Source organism: Haemaphysalis longicornis, unplaced genomic scaffold (genome assembly GCF_048455015.1).
Source record: "Haemaphysalis longicornis isolate Haplotype H1 unplaced genomic scaffold, Haemaphysalis longicornis Haplotype H1 scaffold_3, whole genome shotgun sequence".
In the NCBI taxonomy this organism is placed as follows: domain Eukaryota; kingdom Metazoa; phylum Arthropoda; class Arachnida; order Ixodida; family Ixodidae; genus Haemaphysalis; species Haemaphysalis longicornis.
Genome location: NW_027526335.1, coordinates 17,895,263 through 17,909,973, shown reverse-complemented (window position 1 = coordinate 17,909,973; position 14,711 = coordinate 17,895,263). Strand labels below are relative to the sequence as shown.

Below are 14,711 nucleotides of genomic sequence, written 5' to 3'. Positions count from 1 at the left end.
CAGTGTGGCTCGTAGCTTCTTGTGTTCCCCGCTTGCGTTCTTTCCTAATTTTCTTCCTCTCTTTGTGATGAAGTTTGCTTCACCTAAGTGGCGTCACTTCATGGCGCACTTCTTGGGGGCCGTGGTTCAGACGCGGCGTCGCGCGCACCGCACGGGACCGCGCGGAGCCACATTTCCCGTTTTATTATACTGATGAACAGTCCCTAATGGCCGTCAGCGACGGTGAGCTGCGGGCTGCGATCAAGCGCCGTGTTGTCAGTATACGCGGAAAGTGGCGGCAGCACTCGAGCGAATTCTTCATCTCCCAGCGGCGGCGTCATCCGGCGTGGCTTCTGCGAGCCCTGCGAGGTATTAAGACGCGCAGCAGTGCCTGCGCGAATTATGCACCTCGGAGCCTCCAATTGGCTTCTGCGGCTAAGTGCCGGTTGACGGTGCCTTGTACTGGCTTCAAAACGACTCGGCGCCGAAAAATCGCTGTGCGCGTTGCGATTTGTTTTCTTGCGGAGTTGCGTCATCTGCTTCCAGGCACTCTACGTGAGTTGCAGGGTTTTGTGTCTGGTATTTTTCTGCAAAACGTGCCCGCAAAGTAGCCTGAATGAAACTGTGACAAAAATGTATCATTTCTCACATGGATTACATCAGGTGTACTGGAAAAAAAGTTATTCCGTACGTATGCAATGTAATGATATTAACAAGATTTCAGATACCATCGTTATGGTGGGAATGACATTCATTGATGCCAACAAAAATACTGTTCCTTTTTTCTTCAGGTGGCAACTGCCCGCAGACCCAACACTGCAGCAATTGAAAAGCGCTGGTGGTTTATCTTATGTCTTGCATATCTTTATCTTACAAAGTTGCAGAGCGAGCACGGCATTTGTGACACGCATGCAAGAGTACATATTTCTCTAGTTTCAAAGTACATTACGGGCTAAAAAGTGGCCTTTTCGTCCCTTCTGTCGAGAAGCCTTAAACAGCACAGGGGCAGCGTAAAGGGAACACGACGAAATCGCATGCAACAACAGCGTCACCACTCTTAGTTTATAAAATACCTTTTAAACACATTTATAAGACAATACGCGGAAAACAACTTGCGAGGAATGGCACTGGCGCACCACGTCTCGCGGACGTCGGGACAGGTGAAGCCCGTTTTGAGCTTCATTAATCTACGTGAACGTGCAAGCTACGCACCTGAATTTATTCCGGGCTTGATGACGTTGCCCGTTGGTTCTTCAAGCCATGAAGTCACGGTGACGTAGTCAGTTACATATCCCGGAACTTGACACCTCATCACCGCCGTATTGCCAGAGATGACGAACTCATCGTAGACTTCGGCTGAGTACTTTTGCCGCACAACTGAAAAAGAAAGAAGAAAATTCAAGTGTTCAGAGGTCACAGTTCCGAACAGTGCTGCAAATAAACGGACGTTAAGGACAATGGAGAAAACAGAATAAAGGGCACAGCCAACAAAATGGCTGTTTCCGAATGCTGATCATTCATATGCATCCCAGGGGGGATCTGCGGGTTAGGTTGCTTCAATTATTTTATTATTTACAACAACCCTAAGGACTGAAGCGTTATAGATTAAGATGGGCTGAAAACAACAAAACAATTAATGTAAATAATATATAATTAACAACCTTTAGGCAAAACGAAACAAAATAAAAACAGTCGAAGGGGGAAAGCTTAACACGAAAGGTCTCTACGATGCCAAATAACTTATACGTTACGAATTGCAATCAGAGATAATTTTATTATTTAAAACTAAACGAAATGCATCAATTTTCCGAAATATACCCGGTTACTGGTGCTCACACTCCTACCCATTTGCGGAACAAATGGGCGGGAGTTTGAGTGCGTGGGACGTTTACGAACGACAGTATTATGGACGTAACCACAGCTCATCGCAGCTTGCATTACCGCTTTATTGCCCCGATACCGCACGCTCAATGGTTAATTTTTCGGCTAAAAACAAAAGCAGAATAAATCGGGAATTTATATGAAATTTGGTACCAATAATCAGCTGGAAGCTCGGTACACTACCAACCCACCGAGAACAAGTGTTGCAGTTAAACAGCGGCCATCACGCTGTTTCTATATCGTACTAATGAGAAAGCATGTTAACTCAGTCACACGAAAGTCTGTCTTTTCTGGCATCTGGCAGACAGATGGCACGAAAATTGGCGGACGGCTCAAAAAAATAAAGACAGGGTAACTGAGTTGAAAGGAAAGCTAAGTAAGCCTTTTCATCTGGGTTGAATTCGAACCAGCGACCTCCGGAACGCGAGACCAGCACGCAATGCCAACACGATTAGAGCTGGGTGACGGCAACGTGATTCATTGAATTTGCTGTGGTGTTTGAGTTAAAATGTCTGTCAGAGACACGTACTCAGACCTACATGAACGATTTGAGCATGATAATTACGGAAGTAGCCGTTAGGGTAGTAGTAAAGTACGCGGCCGGTAAATGTCCCCGTCGATTAGCGAGGCCAACACAGGGGTGTTCCATGTCACAGTAACCGAGTGAAAAAAATGCAAAAAAAAAAGAAGTATGATAAGAAGGAGTAAACAAGTTCGGCAATTAGACTGTAATCGTTTTGCAATTACTTCGTAAGAAGTGCTTAGATGTCCGTGTAATTTTTACAAAAATTTTTGAAACAGTGGCCGGGTTCAGTATGAAATTCACGTAGCTGCAAACAATAAACACAACTATTTTACGGCTTGGTTAAGTCTCAGTAGAGATGATGTGATACGTCACCGATGCTGTTGCAATCAAGCAACTACGGTCGCGAATGAAGCTGCTCCCGCAACTGCTTGGAAGCAACAATTCTCTTTAAACCCTGCAACGACGTGTCGACCCATTATGAAGTCTGTGTGGCCTGTTAAGAATAACTAAATGACTGAGCGCAGAAAACTGACACGCTTGCAAACAAAGAAATGTGCAAAAAGAACGGGAGATCATTCCTTTGCCTCTACATATAACTCGTGCGGCGCATTTTCTGTGCTTCGCAGGCAAACGTATCGCGCGCCAATCTACTTCATGACCATTTCAAGGAGTTCAACAGTATAGAACCGGGATGTCGACCACGGGCGAGGAAACGTGAATAACCACGCGCAGACGACAAACATGAATCGACTTTCGGTGCACAGGAAATAAAGGGGGCAGGAAAGCCGTCGCGCCGTGTATCGCTCCCCTCTTTGTCTTTTCTCCTTGCTCTTCGCCATTCGCAGGTCTTCCCGAGGGTCTCGGTATAAGTAGGGTGTAACGCGCGTATACCACAGGGGAGGCTGCCGCGCATACAGCCGCGAATTCGTGCGCGTGCCTCCATCCGATGCCCAAATAAGGAAGAATAAGATGAGAACAGCGGGGAGAAAAAAGGGCGAGGACGCAAGATGCAGCAGCGCAGCGGTGTCTGTGTGTGATAGCTCGCGGCACTTCAGGATCGATTGCCATTCTCATTTGTTTGCAAAACGGCGTTGGGCGGCTAGCCGCGCGGAAGGTGCCCGAAAGAGGGAAAGAGGGAGAGGGGGAACGATGGGGCCGTAACGCGGAGGGCCTGCGCCTATAAAAGCTGCAACACTGGCTCAAATGATAAAAGAAAGGGGGCGCTGAGGCGGCAGGGCCTCTCACTTGCCGATGCTTGTCATTGCCGTGGTTGCTGTGCATCGCCGAAGACACCGCGCCCGCGGGGGGAGAATCGCGGAACGAGATGGTGCAAAAAATAACGCAGCAGCAGGAGTGGAAGAAAGAAAAGAGAGGTGCGAACGGCGACAAAAGGTGGCCGGGAAACACGCACCGCAGAAAAACGACCGCCGTTCCCGAATAAAACGTATGCAGAGCGGCAATAGTCTTCGGCAAGTTTAAGCTACGCAAGCGTTCCCCGCGCCTGCTCACATATGCGCATACAAATTCCACTCGCCACATCTACGCGCAGCTCCCTCACCTCGCCAGCATCCCCGCTCCAGCTTTCCCTCCGTAACCAAACATCGGCTGGGGCATGACGTGGGGAGGAAAAACTTGGCAGTCTGGACGCGTGCAGGTTTAAAGACAACGCGGCGTGTTCGTATATACCGAGGCTGTAGCCTTGGCGCACGTCGAACATTTTTTTCCCCCGTCCTTTTTTTGACGTCTTAGGAGCAAAACCCCCTCAAAATCACAGCGTGGACTGCGAGTGTGCACGCGGGTTTTTCGAAGCGAATATTTCACGGTGCGTTTCGGTTCGATCGCCTCCGACTGCACTTCATAACAGGCCAGCGGTCCGTGAGTTACGGGAGCATAATGCACCGACTGGTATATATATATATATATATATATAAATCTAAGCGAGTTCGGCGGCTGGCTGGTGCCCCGCGGGCCAGACATTCTGAAACGGCGGCAGTTTGGAGACGGCAGCTGGCCAGCGGATAGAGCGGCGGCGACGCGCGCTTTTTGAAAGAGAACAATCACACAAATAAAAAGACAGAGGAGGAAATAAAACACAACGACTGGTTTTTTACTCTATCGGAAGGAATTCGGTCTTGGTAGCACGGCTGGATGCAATTCGTGCTCGGTGGCTTTCGAATTTATTCCGTCTCAATGCCACTGTTATGTTGGAAGTTAGTATTTACGACAGATTTCTTCCGAGATGAGCTTAAATTTCACGTGGTGGGAACACTTCTTGTTACGACACCTGTAGAGCACTACTTTGGTAGAGCACTACTGATATGTTTCAGGTTATTGCGTTCCTTCATTCCAACCTTTTAATTCAACAATAGTTCGTATAATACGTTTCCCATACCATACGTCTTTATGGCACCTGAAAAACGTTCTTGAAGCACAGGACACAAAGAAAGACGAGGACACAGGGCTGACTAACAACTGAGGAGGTTTATTGAAAGGGCGAACATATATACAAAGCACAAACAAATATTCAAAAACAAAACAAGTGCACACGAACTATGTATCCTCACCCGCCGCCGTAGCATAGTGGCTCTGGCGTTGTGCTGCTTAGCACGAGGATGCAGGTTCGATTCCTGGCCGCGGCGGCCGCTTTTCTGATGAAGGCGAAAAGCAAGAACGCCCGTGTGTTCGAGATTTCCACGTACGTTAAAGATCCTCAGGTGGTAATAATTAATCCGGAGCCCTCAACTACGGCGTGTGTCATCGTCTGTGAAGCCTCAGCGCGTTAAACCCCGTAATCAACCATTCGAAGTATGTATTGGCCAGATATTTTAGTTCTTTGTCTGATAAGGTTAAAGAAAGCGCGGTGGTACAGTTATCGCTGAGCCGATGAATTGATTTCGAGCGCCTCAACGATTTCTCGGGTGATTCTGTGACGACAATCGCCTCTGAGACTGCAATTATCGTACAGCGGTTTGCAACCACACTGCTTGCAGTGAAATGTAAGATGCCCTGACGCGACCAGCTTTTCTACATTCTTATGGTGGTCTCGAAGCGATCATTTACACATCTTTCCGATCGCACTACGTATTTTAAATGCAGAGCATTTCTTTAACTCGCACTGTCACCCGTCGTCCCTCGGCGTTGTCCGCACCCCTCCCCCTACACTAAAAAAAAACAATAATAGTTATCGGCGCCTGGTTTCGATCCCACGACCCTGCGGGCGGAACGCAAGGTACATGGTGCTCTTCCCACTGCGCCACAAAGCCGACACAGAAATAATGGCTACGAACGCGCCTTATATCCTTGACTCATTCAAACTACGTCAAGAAGCTGCTGATACAACGCATTCACTACCTGTTGGCGGAACGCGAGATACATGGTGCTCTTCCCACTGCGCCACAAAACCGACACAGAATCAATGGCTACGAACGCGCCTTATATCCTTGACTCATTCAAACTACGTCAAGAAGCTGCTGATACAACGCATTCACTACCTGTGGGCGGAACGCGAGATACATGGTGCTCTTCCCACTGCGCCACAAAACCGACACAGAATCAATGGCTACGAACGCACCTTATATCCTTGACTCATTCAAACTACGCCAAGAAGCTGCTGATACAACGCATTCACTACCACCAACTCCCCAAACACTAAACGTTAACGCAATACACCCACCCCCTATGCGACGCATTTACTCGAGTCCCCCTCGCGGGGAGATGGGCCCAATTTTTTTTTTCGGACGTTTAAAAGCATTGAATATACAATTAATTTATTCCCTGCATGCTAAAAAGGGATTTCGGTGTTTTGAGCCGCAGTTTATACGTCTCTTATCACTTGTATTAACTTTTGAACACAAACGAACAAACTTCTCCGGTGCCAAAAATAAAACAAAACATTCACGCCTGCGAGCTCAACCGTCTTTTTTAGGTTGTGCGCAATTGCATGAATATACGGCATCGCAGCCACATTTTTTCGGTTCTTTTTCTTGGGTGGCCGCCAGTGCACCTTCCTAATTTTTATTGCGTGCTGCTTTGAGCATAGCTGTTGCGACTGAAGACAAGGGATGCGGGGGGTAACCTGCTGTGAGAAGGTGGGTGCACTGTTGTCGAATGAACCTTCAGAGCGACCTGTACAAGACTTTAGCAAGGCACTATTGAATTACGGCTTAATTATGCCTCGCTTTACAAGCTAGCTTTGAGTGCGAACGCGAAAAAGGAAGGAGCGGTTTAACATTTCGTGGCTCATAACACTGGAAAATATGATCATCATTATGGGAGTGTGATTCAATAAAGTTTCTTATCGTAAAGCTTTATTTTTCTGATTCCCTTCCTTGCTGGTGTTATGAACCACTTTTTTTTTCATCTGAGGTTTAAAGCGCTGACGCTACTCAGGCGACGAGGCGCGCAGTATTGGAGGGCTCCCGATTAACTTTGACCACCTGGGGATCTTTAACGTGCGCCGAAATCTCGTACGCACGGGCGTTCTTGCTTTTCACCTCCATCAGAAAAGTGGGCACCGCGGCAGGGGATAGAACCCGCGTCCTTGGGCTCAGCAGCCCAACGAATCGCCACCGCGAGTCACCGGGGCGGGTGTTATGAGCTACAAATATGAAACAGCTCCTTCCCTTTTCATCCGCACACTCAAACTTGTTAAGAGAGGCATAATTAGGTCGTCATTCAATAGTGCCTTCCTAAGTCCTGTACACATCGCTCTGAAGGTTCATTCCGGCAAGAGTGCACCCGTCTTCTCACAGCAGGTTACGCATCGCATCCCTTGTCTTCAGTCGCAACAGCTATGCTCAAAGCAGCACGCAATAAAAATTCTGGAGGTGCACCCACTGACGGCCACCCAAGGAAAAGGAAAAAGAAAAAAAAAAGTGGCTGTGATGCCGTATATTCACGCAATTGCGCGCAACCTATGGAAGACAAGTAAGCTGGCAGGCGTGAATGTTGCTTTCTCGGCACTGGTTTCAAAAGTTAATACTAAAGATAAGATACATAGAGTCTGCGGCACAAAGCACCGAAATCAGTTTGTAGCATGCAGGGAAGAAATTGTATACTCATTGATTTTAGACCTCGGGAAAAAGGGGGGGGGGGGGTTGTGTCTGGGGTGTGGCGGTCAGGACAGTTGTAGGTGAAACGGCTAGGGGAGATGTGAGACAGGATGGTGCCGTTGTAGAATTGACTTGTTTGGAGACGTCGCCAGATGCGGGATTCTTCATTCGTGAGTGCAGGGTGTGGGGGAGGGTATTCTCGGCGGGTGTGGCGATAGTGCGCTAAGAAATCGGAGTAGGTGGGTGGTAGTGGGTGTAGAAATTTGTGACCAACCGTCAATGAGATGAGAACTATCCTTTGAGTGCACTTATTTTGCTTTTGAATATTTGTTTGTGTTTTGTATATACGTTCACCCTTTCAATACACCCTTTCAGCTGTTAGTCAGCGCTGTGTATGTGTCCTTCTCTGTGTACTGTCGTAGTGCGCTGTGCTATAAGAATGTCAAAGTACCAACTAGCCCATCAATCCACACTAAAAAAATGTATCAACAAGGTTCGGCATGCTTCTACTAAGACTGGTGCCTTCAACGATTTTCATGTTTTGTTGATAAAAACAGTATTTCGAAGGTGCAGAAACGATTCTGAAACTAACGAAGTGAGGTAACACTTGCACTACAAAGATGGCCGTAATCAAGAACTCTAAATCATTTCAGATGGTATTCACGGGCATCAAAAGTCGTGTTAATGCGTGCATCGCCTTTCGCGTTCGTAAAAGACAAACGTACTTTAACGTGAAATAATGCCGTCCCGCGATACTCATAAGTAAAACTCCTCTGACAAAAGCCCGTCGTCCCTTTTTTTTTTTTTAATATTTTATGATGTCGCACTATTTTTTGTTTTTTCTGGACAAGTTCGTGGTAAACCAGCTTGAGTATTCTAACACTTTCATCATTCATTCTCTCTGTAGATTGCTATTTAGTGAAGTAATTTTGTGTACGAATATATAAAATAAGAATGTGTTCTATGAAACTTGTGTAGAAATGTTATTTCGGCTCGGTGTGGAAGAATGAGTGCTGACTCCACTTTTCGGAAACTCCTTAGTGAGCAATGAACCATTACGTGCACATCATAGCGGCAGACAAGCAAGCCAGCTTCACACAATACAGAAAATGTTCCTTCAGGTTCTACTTTTGTTCTGCAGTGCGGCTACTTGGATAGTTTTCCACTTCCTTCCAGAGGTGTTGTATCACAGTGGGCGAACATCGAAACAGTTTTAAGGAGAACGCTTGCCAATCTTCGGTAGGACACAGTTGCACGCGAAAGGATAGAAAATAGATAGAAAGGAGTAAGAAAAAGAAAACATTCGCAAGAGTGCAGTCGGTCACTGCAGTCACTGCCTCTCAGTGAGAAAGCTCCTTCTTTCCATACTGAGGTCCGAACAAATACGTCGGGGCGCCGCCAAGCGACGCAGCTTCGGAAGGGCGCATCTTCCCCGCCACGGGGTTTCTTCCTGTCCCGACACAGCGTGCCAGCGGGCACAAAACGGAACGACAAGAGAAACAACAGCGTCCCCTGAAAGCGACAATGAAAAAAGACACAAAAAAAGAGAGAAGGGTCGCGAGAGCGGACGGAGCCTTGCGCAAGGGAAACGGCGCCGCTAAAGCGATGCGGCGCTCGCCACGCGTCCGAGTCGCTCGCATGAGAAAGTTGCCGGCCCACTTGGTATCAGTTTCTGTCAAGCGCTGTCCCGAGCAAAGCCGAGGATTGGTCCTACTTTTCCCTGCTTTTCCGCTTTGTTGGCGTGGTGTCCCTTCTCGGGGGTGGAAGGAGGCCGCTCGAGCGTGGCTATCGGGCACCGCGCGGTTACCGATCTCCCTTCCTCCCCGCGGCCGACCCCGCTCCGGCCGAGCGTCCCGAAAGGAGACAGCCGAGCGACCACCGGGCCCCGCGACACCGAGCGGAGGAACCGGGCTCCTCTGATTTTTGTCCTCCCCCCATCGGCATCTTTGCCGCTTCTCCCCCTTCTGCTTTCCCTCGATTCGCTATCAGGCGCCTTGTTCTTTCCTCCGCTGCCTCTTCCTTCCTTCTTCTCCGTGGCAGCGCTTTTCGGCGCTGTCGCAACTTCCCCGCTATGCAGGCCGCGCAGGAAGAAGCGCCGGAGCATTGAGCTTAGCGAGCTCGAGCGTGCAGGGTAAAAACGGGAGGGGGCTCCCCCGGGGCGACTCTGATCACATGCTTGATGTGGTGTCGGTGGTCGGGGCTTTATCTTGCAAAAAGAACGCGGTCACGGAAGAAGAAGAAGCGAAGAGGGAAGCTTGCCCCGGCCGGACCAAGTAAGGAGGACAGAGAGGGAGAGAGAAGGGTACATGATTGAGCTCTTTCGGCTGCGTCCAGCCAACTGTAAAGTTGAATGTTGACAAAGTTTACGTGAGCTTCACGTTTGTTTTAATTTGGGTTATGCCAGCCAGTCACAGACGTTTTCGCCTTAGCACATGCTCCTGGTCAGATGCACCTACGTGCAAGCATAGCGGTGCTCTCCGATACGATTTGGCCAGCAGCCGTGGTACATTTTCCCGCTCTACCCATGCTACCCATTCCTCCCTAACGCTCTTGGTAGTTTTCAAAGCTGTTGATCGAACATAATTTCTGTCAGTGTTTACGTTTCGCAAAAAGGTGGGGCGAATGTAATTGAAATCCCTCACATAAAAAAGTCAAACTAAAGTGTATTTGCGTGCTCCACGCACTTATTTTAAGAGCAAATCGATAGCGTGAATAGCATGTGCTTCTATTCCTTCAGTTTCCCTACCTTTTGTTTGAGGGTGTTGCGCACTTCCGCAGGCTCCTTTGTCACATCGGATCCCGAACCATTTCAGCTTTGTACCTACAATATATGTTCCCTCCGAATGTGCAGGTACATCTACCGCATGTTGCCTACGCTGTAGTAGTTCACTGAACGTTGAAGGGCAGATCATCAGAAGGTCGAACTTAACTTTAGATTTCATATTTGAGGAAAGGTCTGAGCATCTTTCGTATTTTTTTCATAAATAATTACCCAGAAGTTCAGCTTTCAAATAAATTTGCGCTCACTCATTAAGCTGCTACCTTCCGCCATGGACTGTTAATGCTTCGCACAAGCATCAACCTGAAGCAATGCCCAATGAGGGTGAATATAACTGTGGGATCTCTTTATCAAAATTTTGGGCAACTGCGAATGGGCGGGTTCTGTAATTAATATACTCTTTTTTTTTAATTAACTGCTCGTAACAGTGCAGTTACCTTCGCGACCAAGTTTAAAACACCAACTTTAACCGCATACGCAATTTGTATAGCTATATTTTTAATTGCAAATTTCGTCGATCGAGCATTCTGGATGTCTTGTCTTACTGTAAAAACTTCGCTGACAGCATTATCCCTGCGCGAAGCGGCGGCCGCTTCGGTCTGATGATGCGGATTTCCACTTTGATCCGTCGGTGTTTTCTCTGCGCCAGTCGTCCACACGTGCAAAAACAAAAAAAAAGTGCTCCGAATATTTGTAATGCTTGATAAATGTTGCTGTTCGCACATGACCCCACTCCTATACACCAAAAAAGGAGAGTCAAAGGGAGGGGGATGAGTTTCTTCTTTTTCAGGACTGAAACAGCGCGACAGTTTCGCGTGATTGATTGATTGCATTTTATCTTCGATTTTCGGTATCCGCTTCTAAATTCTTCCTCTGTTTCTTCGGCGCGTTGGAAAATTGCCAGGTTTGATTTCATCCATACATAAGAGTCCTGCTTTGCCAGGATGACGAGGAACAGCCCGTGACATTGGTGAAACGATTCGATTTCCGGTCGCGGTACGTCGTCCACCGTGCCAGCATTTCGGCGCTGAAACGCCCTTCGCACGTCAGAGAAAAGACGATCCAAGACTTGGGCTCCTCAAATCCTTCCTTGATGTTTGTATTTTTTAAGACAGCACCCCGGCTCGTCCGTAAGGAGCCGCGTGCGCTGAATCTTCGCCCCCAGTAGCACGAACGCGAGATATATTAAAGAGAAAGAATGGACAGATAAGCAAACAAGAAGAAAGGAATGGCGAGCTCCGGGGTGAACCCTACTTGTTACTCGAATTCATCTTACTTCTCCATTTTGTCACGACACGTCATGTTTTTATGACGTTATTTATCGGTGATTGTGTAATTTCTTTTGACAACCGCGCCCTGCAGTAGATGCTTTATTCTACTGTGCGAGATGAAAGGAGATAAAAAGTATATACCTTACCCGGCCGCCCACACGTGTAGCGAACGCGACCCGTTGAGCCGTACTAGCTTTTATCAAAATTTGACCGATCGTTTACACGGTCTGCTGGCCATAGCGAGCACTGAGATGTTTGTTGTTTTGGAAGTCCCTCGATGCCGCTTACGCCCGGAAAACAAGGCGAATAATTGCCTCTTTTGTTTAGGTCAACTCGCAGCTGGTTGTCCAGCCTTTTGGGGTTACAACCCGCCTGGTTCTTTCTCCCTTCTTTCCTTCTACGCGTTTTCTTGCTCTCATTTCCCCGTATTCTCTTCTTCATACATTCCACGGAGTTTAACGAGGTTAGGCAGGTTCCGCGTGAACGAGTTCTTTTGCTTTTTCGAATTGGACGTGGCGCCTTTCACAGGCATCCGGTGTGTTCCGCTTCACCGGGCGTGGCTCTGATGTATTCGAGATTGCCGCCGGGGGTCCGGGCCGTCCTTCGCTGTGCCCGCGCCGTTCCCCACGAGACATCCGCGATCAGGCAGTGTGGCGCGTGACAGCGCGTTTCCTGCTCGCGACGTCGAACAGGAAGTTGGCTTCGCCGGCAAGAAAATCCGGAGGACGGTAGTGTTCAGTGCTTGCCGTGCATAGGCATGCCTTTTCTTGTTGCAGTCTTTAACGTGGTGTTTGGTAACTTGCGTCGGCCGTGAGGTATACGTGAAACGAATAATAGATTGACAGGCGAGCAGAAAGGACGAAGGAAAATAGGAAGCGTGATAGGGGCGCACACGCGAGAGATCGAAAGGAAACGCACATGCGAATGGTTTCAGTGACATTCTATTGCACAAACTTAGGAAGTGGAAGCACTTGTAAGAAGAAATAAAAGCGCCTGTTCCAAATAATGCATTGGAACAGCGACACTCAGTTCAATTGAAGTAACCTAAAGTAATCATTTCTTACTTTTTCGTGTAGTGTTCATAACGAAATGCAACTAATTAGCCATTAACTTTATAGAAACACACGAACAAAAACTATCGACCGAAATGCCAAAGAAAATTCACAGGTTGTGAAGATAAAGCCAAATTTTTCTAGGCTAAAAGTGTCAGGTAAGGATGTGGATCTGGTGGCTGCTGTTGTAGTGGAGGCTGAATGCAAAAACACCTGTGCACGAAGCGCTAGAACTGGATTAAAATATCTTAAAGTGTCCTAATAAGTTCGAAGTGCTTCTATAGACCTGGCTAAAAACTAAATTTATTTGTTTGATGGAGGGCCTAATTGGATGAAAAGTGACAATTTCTAAACGAGCTGAACAGTCGCCTGCTATGGAAGTCAGCCGAATAAGGAGCTCAGCATCCGCTCAGAAAGGACTGTCTTAGAAACGAGAATTAGGGTTCACAGTGAAATAATACCATTATTTGAGAAAAACTAGCTTACGGGAAACTATTACGATGAATATTCTGAAAGTAAAAATTTTCGCGTCCCCGAACGTCTTTTTGTGTATCCCTTGACCGCATTACAGGTTAACATTAACTATTCTTTTTTATAAACTTTGTATGATCCTTGAAAAATTCCGTAAATTGATCAGTTTAGAATACTTCATTTATTCCGTTTGGGGTCTAAGCCAAGTCGATTCCTGAAGAAAAGTGTTCAAATGCAAGACAATGAATTCTGATTAGAACTCTAAAGTAAAACTCGAATCTGACCAGATTTTTAACGCTTGGGTTGCTACCCTTACATTAGGTTGCTCGTTAAGGGTTAAAAGTTCGGCACTTTCATAACGCATCTACCAGGTAATTTAAAAAATCGGGTGTGCGCTTGAATGCACTTTAACTATAGCTTGCTTAGCACACTGACATTCGCGTCGAAATACAAATTATTTGAGCGCCTTAGTTTTCTTGGAGTGCGTAGAAATCTTATTAAAGTGGTTGTCATTGTATTTCAACTGGGCGGCTGTACTTCATAACAAAAACAGCCGCCCATTTCTCATTTTATTTATCGTTTTGTCCCCACCTTCCCATTTTTGTAAAAACAATCACTGACAGAGTTCATTTTTAATCATTGTCTTCTAATGCGAAGCATTAGTTAGTTTTAGAAAATTTTTCTCTATTACTTCCCACAAAATTATAGACATCAATCCTTGGATGCTTACGAGAAAGAATTTTTTTAGTCAGAATTTAATTCACTAAAATACTAATGTTTGCTTCACCGCCTTACTACCATGTGTGATGTGGTGCACCCTTTACAGGCTTCGTGAGGTGCTGCAAACGCAAAAAGGTAAGAATGAATCGGATTAAAAACGAGCGGATGATCGTGTATTCTCACTTACGTTGCGATGAGCACCGACTTTAACAGCGTAGTTAAAGCAGAGTTACGGCCAGCACCTCGCCCGGATAGAGTTTATGTTTCGTTCAGCCTTATATAACGCTAACAAGTTCAGACCACTGCTGATCACCGCTGGGAAAAAGGATCGTGCTTGCCTAAGTGCAAAGTCCACACGGCGAAAGGAGCAAGCGCACATAGAATGGCTTTCAGACTTTATTGATCGGAAGTGGTAGCGCAGCAGATCAGTTAATTTGGTGCTGTCAAGAACCTGCGGTGGCAGCCCCAAGGAGAAAACATTTTTAGGGTCGTTACACAGCCAGTGAGTATCTCAGGGTCGGTTAGTTGTTGGAAATTGATAACTTTATTGTGCGCATAATGTGCATCTGCAGTTAGTAATGAGCACGTGTGCTGCATAAGGGCATAAAATATTTAGCACTACCGTTACTTTAGATAAATAAATGATGGTTCAAGCGTGCGCGTTGTAGCGCGGAAGGCAATTGTAGTTTCAATTTGAAGCCACAAGAAATAAAGCCCTAGGCTGAATTTAAAAGGACCCTGCAACACTTTTTTCAACTTATTTTTTAGATCTTATATTCTTGCAGAACGTAGTCACGCAACACGCCCAGTACTTAGATGAGGTGGTCGCAAAGTACTTCAGCCAAGAATTACGGCTCTATGCCCATCAGATAACTTGTAAACTCGCTCAAAATATTTTTCCTTCTTTTCCGTTTTTCACGTTCTTCGACGGCTCGAATTACGTCACTAAGGCTATGTAGCGACTGTTGGCCGGTTTTCCTT

At 46.8% G+C, this 14,711-nt stretch overlaps 1 protein-coding gene across 2 annotated transcripts in view; it reads right to left on the bottom strand.

Moving 5' to 3' along the window:
* The window catches only part of LOC144174037 (cell adhesion molecule Dscam1-like), a 282,304-nt gene that overhangs the window by 138,363 nt on the left and 129,230 nt on the right, over positions 1–14,711 (bottom strand). For both annotated transcript variants that reach the window (XM_077702436.1, XM_077702437.1), the window contains exon 3: positions 1,192–1,356. In XM_077702436.1, coding sequence (XP_077558562.1) covers positions 1,192–1,356 — 165 coding nt within the window. The remainder of the gene's footprint in view (positions 1–1,191; positions 1,357–14,711) is intronic.